The sequence below is a fragment of the Pseudophryne corroboree genome, chromosome 5, assembly GCF_028390025.1.
Source record: "Pseudophryne corroboree isolate aPseCor3 chromosome 5, aPseCor3.hap2, whole genome shotgun sequence".
NCBI classification, from domain to species: domain Eukaryota; kingdom Metazoa; phylum Chordata; class Amphibia; order Anura; family Myobatrachidae; genus Pseudophryne; species Pseudophryne corroboree.
Window position 1 is genome coordinate 53680560 of NC_086448.1, and position 21590 is coordinate 53702149.

Consider the following 21590-nt stretch of genomic DNA (forward strand, 5'->3'; position numbering starts at 1 on the left):
GAAGGGGACTCTGGAGGGTTAGTATTGAAAAAAATAGGTGCAGTGCGGGCCACCAGGGGCCGTGTGCACCACACACACTGCATCCATTATAAATACGCCAGCAGGGTATGGGCAAGTGTAGGCTGAGAACAGTAACAACGTGTCCATATATAGTGCACAGATGTACAGTATGTCAGCAGGCGTGTGTCTTGCAAGGTTTAATTGACCCCCCAGCTAATAGAACTTCATGTATTAGCTTTGCACCTATCTTAGGTCAAGTAAAGAGATTTGCAGCCATCTGTTCTCATTACACCGAGCTTCTTTCCCATATAGACCGCTGCAAGAATGACCAATTTCATTCTTAGGGATAAGAGATAAACAACAGATGTGGAATTGTTGTATTTTATATATATATATATATATATATATATATATAGGTTAGGACGTGTACTTTGGCATTGTCAATTAACAAAGCTTAACACCTGCACTTCCTGCAACTCCGCCAGGCGTACATATACACATTGGAAGCTTAGTGTGCACCTGGCACGAGTACCATCCTTTGGCACTTGTTTGTCATATGCTCAATGCTGTCTTGTACCCACTCGCCTTCTCTCTATTTATCCAGCTGCTGCAGTATTGTGTTGGCGTTTATGTGGCCAGAAGTAATCCCTGCTGCGCATTAGGTGGTCTTGCCTCCAGTATATGACTCTATTGGACGGAGGTTCATGATTTATTTAGAAAAATAATTGGTGTTGAATACCAGCTTCCCCCCAGTATACCCTCCTAGTGTGATCCATTCCTCACACCCCGAAATCAACATTTAAATTGATCACCCATATATTAATCCCAGCTAAAGGCCAAATTGCTTCACTGGAAATCCAGCACTCCTCCTTCACTCCCAGCCACTATTAATGCTGAGTGGAAGACACTTCAGTGATTCATTGTACGCCAATTCACTTTATAAGAATCTGGACACATTGGACGGGTTACTTTGTCGACCTAAACCTTCGTTTTCTCCCTGTTCAAACTCACTGATGAATTTATCACATGACTGCCTTCAGGTCCCTCCGCCCTCTTTTTTTCTGCTCCCCTTTTCTTCTACCCTCCCCTGCTTACATGGGGGTTGGGTATAAAATGCCGGCTGTCGGCATGCCTGTGTTCAGGAGACTGACAGCGGCATCCTGACACGTGAAATCTCAAAAAGGGGTGGTAAACAGCCTAACCCTCCCCTTACTCTACCCTAACCCTCCCTTTCAGGTGCCTAACCTTAATCTCCCTCCAGCACAGCCTAACCCCCCTCCCCGCACCCTAAATCTAAACCCCACCCCCCCACCCCGTTCCCGCACCCTAACCCTAAGTCCCCCGGTGGGTCACCTAAACCTAACACCCACCCATCCCCGGCGTAGTACTTACCCGTCTCGCTGTTTTGACGATCAGGATCATGATGCTTGGGATTCCGGCGTCGGCGTCCTGTCCCCTTTCAGGATTCCATCGTCGGCATTCCGGCGTGTGTGTGTCAGCATTCCGGTGCCGGTATATCGTGCACTGGGATCCTGACTGTCTGGATTGTAACAGCATCCCCTTACGTGTTTATTTTTGCACATACTGTATGTTCTACATTTGTTATCACCATGATCTTATCTATATGCTGCTATAAATATCACACCTGTACTGTATTCGTGTGACTGTTCTCATTTGCACATAATAGTTTTTCGTTTCAGCACCACTTTGTCAGCACTAGTTATATATTACGTGGTTTTAATGATGTTGTAGGCTGTTTGCGTTACTGTGTTCCATTATATTGCGTAATAAACAGAATAAAAAATGAAATCTTGTGAAATCCATTTGAAAGAAGAAGTGTAACGTAGCACATATGAATATGTGGGGGGAAGTTAGCACCTGCTTCTCCTAGGATGTGGGCAATCAGGTTTCCTGCAGATTCGCTGCTTGTGAAATGGTGAGTAAGTAATATAGAATAAACAGGCTCAGCAGCCGCCCACACAGTGAATCCTGAGTGCCGCATTACTGACTGGCTCTTGCGCTGACTACAAGCTACATTGTTAGACTGATAAAATATCAGCTTGCCCTTTTATCTCTTTGCAGCACAGACTTCCTGGGGACAAAAGAGGCTTCGCTGCTGCTAATGGCTATGTTCCTCCTGGCTGTGTTCTATCACGGACAGCAGGTAAGGAAAACACTTCCATTTGGTCCGACTCTCTGGCATTTTATTATGAAATTGCTTTAAAAATGTCACCGCCGCTCAGGTGATTGAACTGGCCTCTTCCGGAACACTTGTAATAGGTTTACAATCCAAGACAACGCGAGGACAAGACTCTATTATATGTCATCCAAATTCATGCACTGAGGGCTACATAATAAAGCCTAAACAACACTAAATCACAGCGACGGACTGTGATAGATAACAGAACAGTATAATCTACTGTGTATATAATAGTCTGCATAGAAAACACCTAATTCGGGCATATTTCTCCATGTGTTAGTATGATTGGGAACCTCTATATAACTTGATCATCTCAGACGAAAACTACTGATGTGTCCTCGTGCTCCCATCCTTATTGCGCCATATGGCACGAGACGCAAATAAAGAAAATCTTTGCTGCACCGGCCACCGTTGCGGGAAGGAGAAGACAAAGGAGTCTGTGTATTAAGCCTTGGAGGGAGATAATGTGGAAAGAGATAAAGTACCAGCCAATCAGCTGCAGTAAAGCAGCAACCCAGGAGGCATGAATGCTAAATGTCATGTAATAGCTTCTATTATACTAACTATACCTTTTTGTATATACAATACCACATGCATACCTCCCAACTGTCCACTTTTCTGGGACTGTGCCGCTGTACCTGCTGGCCGTAGTGTGTGGACACAGGGGGGGGGGGGGGGGGGTGGCGGGAGGGGGGAGTTTGAGGGAAGCAACTGTTACCATGTTCATGTGTGCGACATCTATTCACAGTACAGGGAGAGCCTGGGGGCAGCCCATCAACTTCAAGAAAATACTGACAGCCGAAATACCAGCGCACACGGGCTATTCCCACTCGTGGGTGCCCACGACACCCATAGAGTGGAAATACAACCTGTGGTAAACGCAGCTGCCGGCATTTTGGCGGGCAGGATGCCGCTCAGGATACTGATAGCCGGCGTACCATCCTCCGGGAGTACGTATGTATCCCTCCAAGAGTGCTAGACAAGTCCCCACAGTGATGCAACAGGGGTTTGTCACAAGGCTTTGTTCCCTTTCTAGCGAGGCTCCGCCACTTTTTCAAGCAGGCCTGCCTTCGGCGCACCCAGAGTCCCATTTTCCTCCGAGGCGATGTTTTGAGTTATGCATGTGCGATCGCCTGTCTTATGGTGCTTCTAGTCTTACACCCTGGGGGCCTCCATCGTGACCTTCCGAACATGAGCGAGGACTGATGCATGAGCCTTGAGCCTATTTGGCTTAGACTGGCCATCACTCGCAAGCATTGGCACTGTTTCAGGGGCGCTTTAAGAGAGGAGGAGGCCCGCGTGCAGCCTCCGTCGTTCGGGCCCCCTCCTCTCTGCTGGCAGTGCTGAGAGTCTGAGCACTAGAGCGCTCAGACTCTACTGCGCATGCGCAGATCTCCGGGAAATTGGCGTGGCGGCCATTTTCCCTGAGATTTCTCTACTGCGCATGTGCAGAACTCCGTGAAAATGGCCGCTGGGACATTTTTACAGAGTTTTAATACCGCCGTGGACGTCGCCACGGGACTCCGGAGGGGTGAGTATTTAGAAAATGGGGTGCAGCGTGTGCGGTGGGGGCCCCGCTCTGAGTCTCCAGAGCAGATCACAGTACCACCCAAAAAAGGATAATATTGTGCTACAACCCCAGTGATTGCTACATCCCTGGACTTGGGTCTGAATGAAAACTGCCAGATCTGCCCAAGTACACTGAGGAGTCTATTCATGAAGCAGTGAAAAGTGTGAGAAGTGAGACAGAGGAGAAGTTGCCCATGGCAACCAATTAGCATTGAAGTAACATTTATCATTTGCATACTATACAATTGTACGGAGCAGCTGATTGGTTGCCATGGACAACTTCTCCACAGGCTCACTTCTCTACATTTTTCACTGCTTCATGAATAGACCCCCTCACATACGACTTTGAATCCCCCTAGACGTGTGCGTGCCCAGCCGAGATCCATCGCGCAAAACCGGCTTGCGTTCAACTTTGCGTTGGCCCCTCAGTGTTAACATGGCATCACTGGCAGAGTTTGAAGACGGGGGAGGAGGGGTTTATAGGGCAATCTGAGGATACATAAAACTATGGATTGGTTTAGTTATATACAGAGATGGCCTCATCTACTACGACTGTAGTCATGGCAAATAGTCCCTGTCAGCAAACTAGGTCCTGGACGACTGCTGGACTGAGCGCCTTTCTCGCTCAAAATTTGCCTTTTATTTGCATAATGAAACAACTGTGAGCCCCAGAACTACATTGCTGGATTGCGCTGGTCAATCTGATGTATGACGATTGCAAAATTGAAATAAAAATACAGTAAGCTTCCCTCAGTTGCGCCAGACGTCTCGCGCTGCATGGAGTATATCATGACAACAGTCCTGTGATAGATATCCTTTGATGTGTCTGTGTAACTCGCCATGGTTACAAGCCTGGCTATTCATGAGATTTCATTTCATAGAAAACAGCTCAACATAATAAAACGTAAAACAGTAACAAAACAGGCAAAATAACAAAAAGCCGGCTCTTCTGCTGTGGCTGGTAATAGTCGTTCAGGGATTCGCTGAGAAATTGTTAATTGCAGCTGGGCTAAATATAGCATCTGCTGGCAAGGATCACGGAAATTCATTCAGATAGATCAGGGAATCGAGGTAGAAACAAAAGTCTTGTATCGAGCAATAGTCCACGGCGAAAGAGCAATGTAACCTTATTATCTAATGCAGGAAGAAACGTGTCTTCAGCCATTAGATGAGCTGAGCGCTTCTGCAGAAGGACTAATTCAATACTTGTAGGCCAGAGAGAAAAATGAAAAACAGTTTACGCTGTCCCAGAGAAATAGCAATAGATAATTTCATCCGCACGATAATTGGCCAAGCCAGAGTAAAGACCAAAGTGTCAAAGTAAAAAAAAAAAAAAGTTAATTATTGAATGTCTGCTAAAATAACTGCCCAACATTCAAAAGTCATGCTGAAATATCCAACGTTTTATTCAGTAAAGTGTAATACTCTCTATAGGCAAAACATTGGGCCTAATTCAGACCTGATCGCAGCAGCAAATTTGTTAGCAAATGGGCAAAACCATTCAGACCTAATCACATGCTAGGATTTTTCGCTGCGATCAGGTCAGAACTGTGAATGCTTATGCACCACAATGCGCAGGCGCGTCGTACGGCTACATAGGGAATCGTTGCTGGGCGATGGATTGTATGAAGAATCCATTTGCACAGCCGATTGCAAGGAGATTGACAGAAAGAAGTCATTTGTTTGTGGCAACTGACCGTTTTCTGGGAGTGTTTGGAAAAACGCAGGCGTGTCCAAGTGTTTGCAGGGCGGGTGTCTGACGTCAATTCCGGTCCCGGACAGGCTGATGTGATCGCAGCGGCTGAGTAAGTCCTGGGCTACTCAGAAACTGCACAAAACTTTTTTGTACTGCTCGGCTGCACATGCGTTCGCGACCGTCTGTTCGCAGCAGTGCAAAAAACCCCTAGTGAACGATCAGGTCTGAATTAGGCCCCTACATCGGGTCTGTGATATAACATATTTTATTTGTCCATATGGGACTCAGGGCAAATACCTTTTTTCCTAATTATCAAAATGACCTTGCCTAGTAGAGCATTGGACCTTTAGAGTAGCGGGCATGCTAAATTGCTGTGCCGAGCAGATGTCCTGCTATCGTCCTGCTGAGAGTCGGGACTATAGATCAGTGGAGAGAGCTGGAAGTGGTGACGCAAGGAGAACGTTTTAAAAATGGGGCATCTCGGTCCCGTTTCCTGGGTGTGCCAAGGCCAGTGGCTGGGTACTCGGGCACAGCCTCATTGGACCCGGCAGCGTGAAAACACCGGCCTATATTACCGTATAGACTAATTTGTCTATTATTATTATTATTATAATACTAAGAAATACTTATTGAAACCATTCATTTTGTCAGTCAGTGCGACCTCTCTTCACAGCACACTCCTCATCTCTACTACCTTTTCTGTAGAAAAGCCTTTCCGGTGCCGCCGACCTGAAACAATTTGCACTCCTCAACAATACCTGAGACTGGCGGTACCGTTAATGTTTACGTTGTTTATGGTGCATTTACGGTATATCATTATTGTAATGCTTACATTGATTTACAGCTAGAATACACCGCAAGACTTGATTTTTTGTGGCGGGTTCAGGCCAAAGAAGAAATCAACGAAATGACGGAACTGAGGGAACACAATGAGAATATGCTGAGAAACATTCTCCCAAGCCACGTGGCCCGCCACTTCCTGGAGAAGGACAGAGATAATGAGGTAATTGTTTTGGGAGCGATTGGTACATATAAAGTGACTGTAACGGTTATTTACAAACCTCGGGAAGTTCTATTGCTTCTTTATGGGGGTAAGTGCGTAGCACATCTCGAAAGCACATCCACCCTTCGCTACTACTGCTCCTTACCAGTGTGAAACAAGTGGAGGGGGTGGGTGAGAGGGTGTTCATGCCAGGGGAGGGGGCATGCCTTGCTGCTGCTGAGCTGTGACAGGCTGTAAGCAGATTTACTAAAGGTTCTAAAAAGGTAACGTGGTGGCGTTGCCTATAGCAACCAGTCTATCACCGAAATGCTGACTCCATAACGATTGACTCACCTGTAAAATCGAATTACACCTACATTTGTGGACCTATCTACAAATGACTTTGACTTTCATCCAGCCTTACAACTTTCAAACGTGTCCTTAAAACTTAGGGGTCGATTCATGAAGCAGTGAAAACAGTGGAGACACAGACCAGTGGAGAAGTTGCCCATGGCAACCAATCAGCATCTTCCTTACATTTTATAGAATGTAATTGATAAAGGCGTCCTTCAAAGCTGATTGGGCAACCTTTCCACTGGCCCTTTTCTGCACTCTTTTCACTGCTTCATGAATAGACCCTTTATTCTGTTTGCTTTTTAGGTTGCCAACCCCTCCTCCTTAAGGTGGGTACACACTGATAGATATATCTGACGATCACTTGATCGGCAGATATATCTATGGATGGATCGGGCAGTGTGCTGTGCATACACACTGCCCGATCCGTCGGGGACTGACGTCATGAACTGGGCGGGCCTGTACACACTCCCGCCCACTTCAGCTGTCAATCACGGCCCGTCGCCGCAGCATGTGTACGGGCGGGCGGCTGGTGGCCCGTACACACACAGCGATGCGCCAATATATCGGTAGATATATTGTCCGTCGGCTGTGCTGGGGGGCCGACGCGATATGTCTGTGAACTACGGAGTTCACAGACATCGCCCGTACACACTGGCCGACGGACCCGCGATATATCGGCCGTTCAATAGAGCGGCCGATATATCGGCCAGTGTGTACCCACCAGTCCCCCCCCCCCCAATCTCTCCTCTACTTCTTTCCTTGTCCAACCCTAACCCTTATAGATTGTAAGCTCTTATCAGCAGTTTCCCCTCCCATCAGTTTTCTCTGCATAATTACAGTATGTTAACTGCGTATTGTAATATGTATTTATGTACAGTTGTGGAATTGTCTGTATCCGTTTGTAATTACACTTCTCGTTGTTTGTTCTTTCTCCTCTGTACGGAGTAACAGAACCCATGGGGGACTCATTGGGGGAGATTCAAATGTGTGAAAACAAAAGTCGGTTGGGTGTCTGTGTTTCCCTGTCTATTAGATAGGAAAAAAACGACACCCAACTGACTTTTCAAACATTTGAATTCCCCCCATTGAATGCAAGCTAAAAATATTAAAATCTGTCATCTTCACTTATGTGTTTCACATTTAAGTAATAACATCTCAGAATATGAGGTCTTATCATTTTCATGTGACTCCAGAACTGGGTAGATTGGGCGACAAGCCCACACTTAGAAATTCTGCAAAAAAGATTATAATTTTTTTTTAAATCTGACTTTTAGAAAAAGCATGAGTTTCTTAGAGCACATTTTTATCAAATTATGGATGCCCATCTACTGTATATATTCATAGCCCTTAATAGGATTTAACTGAGACAGGGCAGTCGGACTTAATCCCCTGCTGCAATGACTTCATTCCATGCTGTATTGTTCTCTCTGTATTGTATTGCAGCTGAGAACAATAGATGAAAGGCTTATACTAATAAACCTTGGTGTGCCTAGGTGCAGCAGAGAAGCCTAGATTATCGTGGCTCCATCTGTATCTAATATATTCCTTATAGTACAGCCTATTATTGTAGTTCCCTACAGACCACCAAAATGGTCTGTAGGGAAAGATTTGGAAATTAGGGCATACGTTTAGAGATCCCCAGATGGTAGATTATTTTGAGAATTGTTCCCGATTCGCCCAAAAGACAAAGAATAAATAACGGCCATTAGAGAATTAGGCCAATCACAGTGCTTGGAACGTGACGGAGCCAATCAGCGAACATCCACAAATCCTGCACACCTGTAGCCAGGGACTGGGTACACATAAAGATATGGCCCAGATTTACCAAGCCTCGGAGAGTGATAAATTGCATGGTGATAAACTACCAACCAATAAACTCCTAACTGTCATTTTTCAGACACAGCCTGTGACATGTCAGTTAATTGGTTGGTACTTTATAACCGTGCAATCTATCACTCTACAAGACTTGATAAATCTGGGCTTTAGGATTAAAAGGAATAATGGCCCTTATTCCGAGTTGTTCGCTCGCAAGGCGATTTTAGTAGTATTGCACACGCTAAGCCGCCGCCTACTGGGAGTGAATCTTAGCATCTTAAAATTGCGAACGAAAGATTCGCAACATTGCGATAAGACATCTCTGTGCAGTTTCTGAGTAGCTCCAGACTTACTCGGCATCTGCGATCAGTTCAGTGCTTGTCGTTCCTGGTTTGACGTCACAAACACACCCAGCGTTCGCCCAGACACTCCTCCGTTTCTCCAGCCACTCACGCGTTTTTCCCAGAAACGGTAGCGTTTTTTCCCACACGCCCATAAAACGGCCAGTTTCCGCCCAGAAACACCCACTTCCTGTCAATCACACTACGATCGCCTGAGCGATGAAAAAGCCGTGAGTAAAAATCCTAAGTGCATAGCAAATTTACTTGGCGCAGTCGCACTGCGGACATTGCGCATGCGCACTAAGCGGAAAATCGCTGCGATGCGAAGAAATTTTCTGAGCGTACGACTCGGAATGACCCCCTATGTTACAGTGTAGTTGAACTTTTAGAGTAATCCTTCCAGCTCTATAAAAAAAAAAACAACAGCAAAATGCATGTAAAATACCCAAAGCTATTCCTCCACCATTATCAAAATTGTCGTCAATAGAAAGCACAAAATATATTGTAAATGATAAAGTGACAGTTCTAGAGTTGCCATTATCTGCTGAGAAGCAACATGAATGTACGAGGGTCGGCTGCACCACTGCACTTACATTACAGAGGGGGCATTTGCTGGTGGTAAGTGGCAGCTTTATATTGCATGTAATCACAGGGGTTGCGATCATTTAGCAGAAGGCCATTACCAGATACAAATATATGATCAGGTTATGTGTTTATTCAAGTGTTTATAATGATGAAAAAGACTCGTAATTAACATACCTACACAATGATTACTGTTATTACAGACCACTCTGGGTTATCCAATGTTTCGACATACAGGAAACATTTTGTAAATTTGACCCTTAGATCCCAGTGTAATTGTCTGTTTTGCGCTGGTCACAGCCCAGTCTTCCGCTATGCGGGTATGTAATGCTTTCTGATCTGAGCAGCTGGTGGAATAGTGATAAGTGAGAACTAAGGCAACAAAATATCTTCTATATTACAGCGGCAAACACCTGACTTTGTATAGGGAGTTTCCTCTGTTCCTTATTATTGGTATATCCAGATTCTGCAACATTTATCACAATTATGGGCTCCTTATGCTTGGACGAGTTGTCTTATCCCTCAACACCTGGAAAGTACATTCTCAGAAATATCCCTAGAAAGTTCTCAGTGCAGCAGCTTCTATAGAAAACTTTTGCAGAGCATATGTGAGATCGGTATGCGGTCAAATTACCGACTGCCGGGATCACGGCGATCAGGATACTGACGCCGGAATACCAACAGCAGGGGAAATGCCGGTTGTCGGAATCCTAACCCAAGCCCGGTATTCCCACTCGGATGGTGGTCCACGCCACCACCACAGGGTGAATATAAAATAGTGGACCCGAAGTGGGGCGAGCGCAGCAAGCCTATAAGGGGAAATACTGCGCTCACTACCGGGATTCTGGCTGTCGGGTTCCCGGTGTCGGTTTCCTGACTTCCGGGATCCCTACCTCTGGGATCCCATACCTATCCCGTGAGATCTTTTTCCTGGTTTATAAGGATTATTGGGGACTGGCCCACCAGGGTGCAGGGGAAATTCCCAGTGGGCACCACTGCCTGAGGACCCCACCCCTTCTCTAATGTACGATTCCAGACTGTACACTCACATTATACATTGTTACTCAGAGGAGGATGCAGTCAGCATCCCGGCGCTGTGGATGCCGGTGGTCAGGTGACCGACGCCAGAATCCCAACCCCACTCGGGATCCCGACTCCTGGAACCCCAACCGATGGCATCCCGATGGTAAGTATTAGGGTGAGGGTTAGGCCCCCGGAGGGTGGTTATGGTTATTCACCACAGGAGGGGGGTTATCCGTAGCCGCCACCTCCTGTGTCCTTAGCCCTAGCCACCCCGGGATTAGCCATCATGTGACTGCCGGTATCCCGCCCAACGGCATACCGTATCACACCTGTTAGAGGGTCAGTCATCTGACAGACCAGAAACATAAATGATCTATAAAACCTAACCCAAGAGTCACACTTCTCTGAACCAAAATTAGCATTTGGGTTAATAGAATTTTGATTGCAAATAAATAAAATGTAAAGTTATGCATTATAAACTAGGAAGATACTGTAGTTGTACAAACTAATATATAAGTCACCAACACTTAAGTCATCCAAGGGGTAATAACTTAGATAATTGAACCTTTATCATTTACAGTGGCATGTAATGTAATAGTTACTAGTAGTTCTCATTGAGTTTTAGACACTGGCCATTGTGTTCAGGATTCCCCAGTTATATATAGAGTGCATTAATATGATGTGTATATATAAGATATTTTCAATAAGAGTGCATTATCTGGTAGATAATAGATTATATTGAATGAATTGTCAGTGGTTTTAAGGACCCAATGCACTGTAGTATCCATGCTGTCTGCAGGCTAGGTCCCCTTATATAGTTGGCCAAGCCTCTGAGTTGGCTGCCCTCCCCCCTTAAGCATGGGCCCTTACCACCCATTCCCCCTGATGGGCTCTTCATACCCCAGTCCAGCACACGAAGCAAAGTAAAAACATGGTTGTCCAGCATTTGTGGGCTACTTTCAAAAGCAGCCAGTTGTTAATTTGCTTTTGTCCAAACCCAGAATCCACCCCTTTGTGTTTGACCGTTCCAGTAGATAGAAATAAATGTCACTGTGTGTTTCGCTGTGTTCCAGGAGTTGTATTCTCAGTCCTACGACGCCGTGGGTGTAATGTTCGCTTCCATCCCAGGATTTGCTGATTTTTATTCCCAAACTGAAATGAATAACCAAGGTGTTGAATGTCTACGATTGCTCAACGAAATCATTGCTGACTTTGATGAGGTAAGTGTCACTTGTTGGAGGGAGTAATGGACTTCACAGAATGTATCCATCCATTCATATCATCCATTTATTATATCCTGGTCTCACTCTGCCGCTCCCCTGCAGTGTTATAATTTGCTATTGTTGCACTCAGTGCGGTACGTATTCAGGGTAGCGCACAGTTCTTTTCCATATCTGCACTTGGCTTCAACCACGTTACACAATACAGCTAAGGAAGATTTTTTTTTCTTTTATGCATTTTGAAACCATATGTACAAATATCTACTCATTACGTATGAAAATTCAGATTGGTTCTAGGACATTTAAACAAGTCAGTGAAATCCAGGGTGAATTATAATATTCATTAATTATAATCATTGGGGAAATTGCAATCATTTTAGGAGGTGTGACCATTACGGGACCCAGGGTTGGGAGGTTTCCAGTAATGAAGGTCATTCTCCACAGGCGATTGTGCTCTGCTCTTCCGGGCACTGCCCAATGAAGCTCCAAAAGGGCATATGGTTGTGCATGCAAGTTCTCTGGAAGGATAGTGTAGGCAAGACTTGCTACAGTGACTGTAGGGCCGTTTCCCTTCTAAAGTTGTCTTAGGAATGATCAGAGTAGCCCAATAGAGAGCATGCCCAATGTTACCTCCCTGAGATAAAGCCATAGATGTGTAGAGTATTGTTACTTACCCAGTAGTACTACGCTGGTTCCTACAGTCAACAAGGCAATGACCTCTCCCTGAGCCAATCAGTAGACCCTGTCCTGGAGGACTTGTGGCCGTGCCTCAATTTACTTAGACCAGGCCTATGACCCATGCAACCAAGACACTATTGGTCATTCTAAATAGCTTAGCCACTCCTCCATGGCAATAAATTAAATCACAGTACTGTCCACTGTACAGAACAGTAAGGACTATGACCTCAGTTGACTAATAGTTGTCCAGGTCACAAAGCTGTAGGAGGCGACCATGTGACTTCCTATATTGATAAATGGCAAAACCTAATGTCTTTCAATGTACAGAGCGATCTGTTGTCAAAATGAACTGTATTCTTATTATAATATCAAACAAAACAAATAGCGCAACATGCAATTAAACAATTAGGGGCGTTCGTAAAAATTCAGTCTGGTTTCCCATAGGGCCGTGAAGCACATTGCCTATAGCAGTTGGCTAAAAACAGCTTTCACCCATATTCCATAGTACAATACAAGACCTCTTTCACTTTATTCTTTGTCCCAAAGAAGCTTGCAATCTAATTAGCGCAAGACAATTTAGTAAAAGGTTTTTTTTTAAAAAAAAGAGTTTGGACTGCGGGAAGAAGCTCATTCAAACACCGCAGAATATACCAACTCCACATGATAAATAGCAACGCAGCAATGCTAACCATTGTGCCACCATGTAGACACCATGAATTTAAGAGGGATATCTTCATTGCATCAATATATCCGTATAGGTCTCCTCAGAGAGAGAACACATTTTAAATGGAGTTTGAGATATGTTATAACATGCCATAAACAGCCAGGGTTCTACTAGATGTGTTTGATGTGAGATTTCGCTGCCATCTGTGTCATATTTGGATGACCTGAAATGCCTGAAACTTTTTAAGAACTGCGACAGATGGACTTCCGAGTAACTAGAGGCGACAGAAATGCAAGTGCTCGGAGCAAAATGTTTTTGTACTACAGTATGCACAATATTATGCTCCTTCATTTCATGACAACATGACTTGAGAATAAAACCCATAGTGCACCAGGTAATACTCGTTCCAAGAGCACAGGTAGTTTAAAATCAGGTTATTGAAGTTCAGAAAGGTGCAGTACATGATCTATAATGGGGGGATCAGTATGGGATCCCGGCGGTCATTATATCGACGTCAGGGTCCCGGTCATTAGAATGCCGGAAGGGGAGGGGGGGGGGGGCGAGTGCAAAGAAGCCCCTTGCTGGCTCAGTGGCGAGCAAAGCCAAAGGTTCTGTTCTCCGTCTGTGGGTGTCATGGACACCCACAGTGGGGGATCACCTACCTCGCCGGTAGTCCGGTGGCGGTATGGTGCCCCTGGCATCGGTGTTGTGACAGCCAGGATCCCGTTCATCGCTATGCTAACCGCATACCATAATGGGTGTATCTATAACGGGCCCATGGGTCCAGAAGGGCCCACATCACACAGCCTGCACCCATTCCCAGTACCTCTCTGTCGGCATCTCAGTAGGAACATGGCGCATGCATAGCAGACTCCGACACAGGGGACCTTCCACCTCTCTTGATCCGCCCATGGTACAGTATGCTGTATATGGTTTGTAACTGCAAGTAATAGTGTGATCCTTTGCAATTCAATGGGGTTTTTTTGCCTTTTTTGCAGCGTTATGGTTGAAATACAGCACCTAAATATACCAGCTACTTAATGCATTTAAGAGATCAAAACAATCAACCACATAATGATAGTTCTTCCAACTGGCTGGTCGGCTCTCCTGGTATCTGAGCAAAGAGGACATCATGTGATAGGATGTTATCCAATCACATTATGCTAAAATATAATCCTGACACTTGCTATTAGGCCTCCTCCCTCTGATTAGTAATGCTGTAAGGTAGCATGTGTGCAAAATGGGTGAGGTCTGGCCTTGTGGCATATGGGCTACCTGGCTGGATGTCTTCAGGCTTCCCACCATCCTCCATCCCATCTATATAATTGTCTAAAGGGCCTCATACACTAACGCCACATGTCCGTGTGACATGTCGCCGACGATCACCCCCGGCAGCCTACCGTGGGGCAGGATCACCCAAGATACATCGTATGCTGTCCTTTTGCATACGATGTATCTTGGGCGATCCCAGCCTTGCCTGCGGGGTCGGACGTGATTGAATGTGCAGCACATTCAATCTGGAGGATCTTATCCGATGCTCACGGGAACGTGCATCGGATCGAAAAAACCTCCAAAATGCCCGATTTCATCCGATATATCGGGCCGAATGCCCTAAATCGGATGAAATCGGGCATTATCGTCCTAGTGTATGGGGCCCCTAACTCAGCAACAGCATCTTAATTCCATTTCTCTTTCAGTTATTAGATGAAGAGAGATTCCAAGATATAGAAAAGATAAAAACCATTGGAAGTACGTACATGGCCGTCTCTGGGTTATCCCCGGAGAAACAGGTAATTATTAGTGTATCCAAATGTTTTGTGCTGTCATGTTTGGTTTTTTTACTGTGTTGCAAGAATGGGACCTAGGATGCCAACACTAAATGCATTTACCAGTAATCAGTACATAAAATGAAGCAACATTTTTCAACTGCCCATAAAAACATAGAGGTCAGTAAAGAGCGTCCGAGTGACAATAGTACTATGGTGAATTGAGAAGTGGACTAGTGGAGCTTACACCTCACATTTTTCTAGAATGTATTTGCTAAATTCTACCTCAAGGCTGATTGGCTACTTGGGCAACTTCTCCACTTTTTTTGTTACATCAACCCCTATATAAGGAAAGACCACTTCACTGATATTTGCCACTTAATTGTAGTTCCGCAGTACCTTCCTCATTTTTAAAATGTTGCTACTAGTAGTTTCATGGAATGTTTTGCTGGAATATAACTTGCTACCAGTGGTGGCTCCAGACACCCAACCGACTTTTCAAACAGCTAAATTCCCCCCCTATGTATGTAGCCAGCAGAGATGGGGCTACAGTGCAGTCCAAATTTCCAATAGGGGAGCTACACCAACTGCCACCAACTGTCATCCCAAACTGACTCACCGGCAGTTGGTGTGACTCCCCTATTTGAAATTTGGATTGCACTGTAGCCCCATCTCTGCTGGCTACATACATAGGGGGGAATTCAGCTGTTTGAAAAGTCGGTTGGGTGTCTGTTTTTTCCTGTCTATTAGATAGGGAAAAACAGACACCCAACTGACTTTTCAAACAATTGAATTCCCCCGAGTATGTTATTTGATAGTGTGTTTTTGGAACTAATTTGGTTCTTGCATGTTCTTTCATAGCTTTGGCCACTCTGTTGCTTACCGTTACCATGACAACAACATTTTTTCCTGGTCAACATGCATGCAGTTAAGGCATTGGGCAATTTCCTTGTAGATTAGGGATGTAACCTACAGTGATTTGTTGCAATTTTCTATTTTGGAATTTTTTGAGGCTATTTGAAGTCATATCAAACCAACTCATGCCAAGCAATAAACATTTTGGTGAAATGACTTACAGATGTGTCCTCATACATCCAGCCTCAATACCCCATGCAGCACGAGCTGCCAGGCGTGAGTGACCCGCCAGGTCCCGTGCAACTGTACTGTCAGGCGTCTTTTTTTGCCGAACAATGCATCTTGGGATGCACGAGGCGACTGTGCCGAGTAATGTGATATATGACACTTGTAAATTGTGTGTGGCTGAGTATGTATACAGAGAGAACAGCTTTTTGGGAACAAGCTGCCGCTGCTACATAGTAGCACCTCATATACAGATGCAGAGACTCAGCCGCAGACAGATATACAGATGTCATATACAGTATCACATTCTCCTCGTTGCATTGCGTTGCGAGTAAGACGCATTTTTGGCAAAAAAGAAGCCCGGTGATAGAAGTTTCTCAGGCGACCTGGCGGGGATGTATGCCGTGACTGCAGCAAAGATGTATACGGACACATCTGTATTAGAGATTCCCTCTCGATCAATTAGATGAACCCCAATATTTTTAATTGTTTAGTTAATGGGCATAGGTCAAGCCATACAGCTAACACACAAACAGCCTATTCCTCATAAAGGGTGAGAAGTAGGGAGGCCAATCCCGGGCCGTTTTTTCAATCCCGGGATTGAAAAACGGTCAATCCCGGAATTCCCGGGATCCCGTGGTTGCAGTAGGGATCAGTGAAGGGCAGTGGAGAAGGGTGTAGGGAGCAGCGCTGGAGGGAGGGTGTAGGTAGCTGCACGGGAGGGAGGGTGTAGGTAGCGGCACGGAAGGGAGGGAGGGTGTAGGTAGCAGTGCGGGAGGGATGGTGTAGGTAGCGGCGCGGAAGGGAGGGAGGGTGTAGGTAGCGGTGCGGGAGGGAGGCTGTTAGCACTGCACGGAGGGAGGGTGGGTGTAAGTGATACCACTTACTATTAGGTGGGCGGCAGCCATGGACACACTGAACGCGGCGGCATTTCAAATGAAGCGCCGGCCGCCAGCCAACCAGAGTTGGCGGACCGGCAGCCAATTAGGGAAGTGGCCGCAGCAGTCGCTCCTGGTTGGCTGCCGTTGCTGCGGCAGCTTCCCTGATTGGCTGCCGATCCGCCAGCTCTGATTGGCTGGCGGCCGGCGCTACATTTGAAGTGCCGCCGCGTTCAGCGTGTTTCCATGGCTGCCGCCCGCCTAATAGTAAGTAGTATTACTTACACCCACCCTCCCGCACATGCGCAATGTAATCCCGTGAATTCCGGGAGGCTCCAATCCCGGGATTCAAATCCCGGCATTTTTGGGCCCAAATCCCGGGATCCCGCTGATCCCGGGATTGGCCTCCCAATTGAGAAATACTAACCCTTGGATAGTGACAAAGTAGAGAGAGATAAAGTAGAGAGAGATAAACTACTAACCAACCAGCAAATACTATCATTTTTCAAACACAACCTGTAACATGGCAGTTAGGAGCTGGTACTTTATCTCTCTCCACTTTAGACCTTTTCAAGGCTTACTACCTCTCCCCCCAAAGTACCAACCAGCTCCTAACTGCCACATTAAAGGCTTAGTACATCTGCCCCTTTATTGACGTTCCCTGAGCAAAGTTCTTATCACTGGCAGCAATGATGTCATCCAATCACAAAATAGGTATTTCTGCGCTGACGCACTTAGGAAATAAGCTGGTAATGTGATCAGCGTGTGTTCTTCTTGTTCCCAATTCATCAACCACTTTCACACTTGTTTTGTAATACCGTGTACACTGCGAGCTCACACTGCTAACACGCCGCAGGTCTTAGGGTTCTATGTGTCAGTCCCCCCTCCGTTCTCGGCGGTACGTCCGCTTAAACGTATGACTGTACCGTGTGGGGAACTGCAAGGTGGATATCATTCTGCAAAGCGTAAAAAAGGCAAGCGTTGCAGCTGGGCCATTAATCACCCTGTCCCCACAAGCCTGTGCCTACAGAGATTTAATGAGACCTACGACTACCGGGGATGACTAATAACTGTAAATGGTTTGTTGTGTGGAAGAAAATCTAAAAACAAGCAATAAATCTGCAGCCAAATTGCAGGGTTTAACAGTAACAACAAGGAGAATAACAAATCCGTGTGACCTGCAGTATGCGTAATGTGTCCTTTGTTGTGTATCATTTAGCAATGTGAAGACAAATGGGGGCACTTGTGTGCGGTGGCTGACTTCTCCATAGCACTGAATGAAAGCATCCAGGAGATCAACAAGCATTCATTCAACAACTTTGAGCTGCGCATCGGTAAGTGTTGTTACTGCTGTGTCTTTCCGTCAGGAAACACAGTGACGTGCCAAGGTAACAGCAGACTTAAAGACGCTTATAGCTACTGAGTGATAGGGGCAGAGAAGCAGATTAAATGGGGACTCTACTCATTCAACCCAGCTGGTAGAACCATAGAGGTTCCCCAGTATTATCTGACTGCAACAGAACCTTCTCCCAGGATGCAAGTCTGTAAGTAAACTGGACTCACGGACAGCCGGTCAGCACAGATGATTGAATGGCTACCGAGTGTTTCAATAACCTGCATTTACAGAATGATACTGGCTGGCAGTCTGGGAGAAATGTCAGTCCATGTGTTGAGGAGATGGCGGGCATACTGGGTCTAATTCAAGGTTGATTGCAAAGCAAAATCTTCCTCTAATGGGCAAAACCATGTGCACTGCTGGGGGGGGTGTAACATGCGCAGAGAGAGTTAGATTTGGGTGGGGCGTGTTCAAACTGAAATCTAAATTGCAGTTTAAAAATAAAGCAGACAGTATTTACCCTGCACAAAAACAATATAACCCACCCAAATCTAACTCTCTCTGCACATGTTATCTCTGTCCTCCCCCCCCCCCCTGCAGTGCACATGGTTTTGCCCATTAGAGGAAGATTTTGCATTGCAATCAACCTTGCATTAGGCCGACAGTCCCAAGCATGGTGCTTATTGGGAGGGGGTGTTGTCAGTGCAGGTTAGAGTTTTGTGTGACTGAATATGAATCTGTTATGAAAACTGATATACAGGTACATATCAAATTAGTAAGCGCAGACTTGTGTAGCGGCTTTATCGCATTGCGTTGCAATTAAGGCACATTTGAGCGAAAAAGACACTCGGCCCAAGTAGAGTCGCATGGGAAACTAGCGCGCCGAGACATTTTGCGCGGCTACGGCAATACTGTATGAGGACAGATAAATGAAATAAAGTATACATTCAGCTGTATCCAGGCTATCATTTGTGCTGAGACTACTCTACACATACTGTATAATGTGTTCAAAAATACATACTGTATCAATGGATTTTATGAAAGGTCACAAGAATGGGCACCTGTTTTGTATGGTTTAAACGGGACCTTTACATGGTGAATTATATGGCTGTCACCAGTATAAAATATAGTGATGAGGATTATCACACCAAAATTACAGTACATATAAACACCTCTAAGTCGAGGTTCTTTTCCAAGTCTATAGAACCATAAATGTAGAACTGGCCAGGTGGGAATTTTTCCCTTCCCCCACTATATGGACACAGAAGCATGGGGTCTATAACAATACACCTGAATATAACAACAAAATAGCCTCCATGTACTGTAGCATCATGCAAAAGTAGTCTCAATATCTGAAAGTACTTGGTTGTCAATCTGATTTTTTTGGTTATTTGTGCATTCCTTTCACCCTAGCAGGGTGCAGCTCTAAGGCGAGCTCAGGGAGGACAGAAACTCCCCCATGAAGCAGAAGGGCTGGCAGCCTCCACCCTTGGCAAATGTTACGTCACAACATTGGCGTCGCAAACAGGACGATAGGTTCCTTGTACCTCTCTAGGAAACGGGGCACCTCTCCTCGGCCTTGCCCTCTGGCACACTCCTCTTTACAACCCTGATTTAAGACCACCTCTGTAATTTGCCAACATGTTGAATCTACTCAAAGGGGGGGCTAAAGTGGAATATTCCTTTTGTTTGATATATATTTCATTAATTTTCCTATCACACTTCTTGTTTGTTTGTTCCTCTTTATAGCAGACTGTTTTATCTTTCCCTTTGTAGGTATAAGTCACGGATCAGTTGTTGCCGGAGTTATCGGCGCAAAAAAGCCTCAGTATGACATTTGGGGGAAAACTGTTAATCTGGCGAGCAGAATGGACAGTACGGGTGTGAGTGGCAGGATACAAGTGCCTGAAGATACATATCACGTTCTGAAGGATCGCGGCTTTGCATTTGAGTATCGCGGAGAGATCTACGTAAAGGGCATCAGCGAGCAGGAAGGAAAGATCAAAACATATTTTCTTCTAGGAAGAGTTCAGCCAAATCCATTAATATCACAGCCAAAAATCATAACTGGACAATATTCATTGGCAGCTGTTGTACTGGGACTTGTACAGTCTCTTAATCGACAGAAACAGAAGCAAATCCTTAATGAAAATAACAATTCCGCCATCATGAAGGGACATTATAACCGGAGGACACTACTCGCATCCAGCGGGTCAGAGGTCGTTGCGCAAACAGAGGGAACTGATAAACCCGAATTGCCATAATAATACACACATTTTTTTTTCTTTGAATTCATTTTTTTGTATTTCTTTTATATATAAATACACAAATAAAAACTTATAATTTTTTTACAAACAGTATATCATCAGTTCTTCCGATATTATGTCTGTACTACGTAGTTCATCAAATGACAGTTTAGTAAAATTAAACAGAACGAGGTATATTATTATATTAGAGAAAATGTATTAGTTTTCATTGGCCCTCATTCCGAGTTGATCGCTCGTTATTTTTCATCGCATCGCTGTGAAATTTCGCTTAGTGCGCATGCGCAATAGTCGCACTGCGACTGCGCCAAGTAACTTTGCTATGAAGATAGGATTTTTACTCACGGCTTTTTCTTCGCTCCGGCGATCGTAGTGTGATTGACAGGAAATGGGTGTTACTGGGCGGAAACACGGCGTTTTAGGGGCGTGTGGATGAAAACGCTACCGTTTCCGGAAAAAACGCAGGAGTGGCCGGAGAAACGGGGGAGTGTCTGAGCGAACGCTGGGTGTGTTTCTGACGTCAATCCAGGAACGACAAGCACTGAACTGATCGCACAGGCAGAGTAAGTCTGGAGCTACTCTAAAACTGCTAAGTAGTTTGTGATCGCAATAATGCGAATACATCGGTCGCAATTTTAGGATGCTAAGATACACTCCCAGTAGGCGTAGGCTTAGCGTGTGTAACTCTGCTAAATTCGCCTTGCGACCGATCAACTCGGATTGAGGGCCATTATACAGTATCTGATGCTCTTTGTCTCTTGCACGGTAAAGTAGAGTTGAACGGTCCAAGTAAAGATAGTTAAAAAATAAAAACTCCACAAATCCCCAAAACTAAAATTTGAGAAGTGTGCCATGAAAGTAAAATGCATTTTTCAGTGTTAGGGGTCTATTCATGAAGCAGTGAAAAGAGTGGAGAAGTGAGCCTGTGGAGAAGTTGCCCATGGCAACCAATCAGCTGCTCCGTGCAATTGTAAAGTATGCAAATTATAAATGTTATGGGTCCTACACACTGCGCGATGCGCCGCTGAGCTTCCCAACGGCGGATACGGCCGACGGGCGACCCGGGGGCAGTGGCAGGGGGAGTGAAGTTTCTTCACTCCCCCCGTCACCTGGCTCCATAGCAGTGCAGGCAAATATGG

General features: G+C 45.4%; 1 protein-coding gene across 2 annotated transcripts in view; it reads left to right on the forward strand.

The window, feature by feature from the left end:
* Positions 1 to 20542, forward strand: part of ADCY8 (adenylate cyclase 8) — a 367020-nt gene extending 346478 nt beyond the window's left edge. For both annotated transcript variants that reach the window (XM_063921272.1, XM_063921273.1), the window contains 6 exons: positions 2083 to 2164; positions 6310 to 6468; positions 11639 to 11785; positions 14825 to 14917; positions 18071 to 18185; positions 19964 to 20542. In XM_063921272.1, coding sequence (XP_063777342.1) covers positions 2083 to 2164; positions 6310 to 6468; positions 11639 to 11785; positions 14825 to 14917; positions 18071 to 18185; positions 19964 to 20451 — 1084 coding nt within the window. In that variant the 3' untranslated portion in view covers positions 20452 to 20542. The remainder of the gene's footprint in view (positions 1 to 2082; positions 2165 to 6309; positions 6469 to 11638; positions 11786 to 14824; positions 14918 to 18070; positions 18186 to 19963) is intronic.
* The last annotated feature ends 1048 nt before the right edge of the window (positions 20543 to 21590 follow it).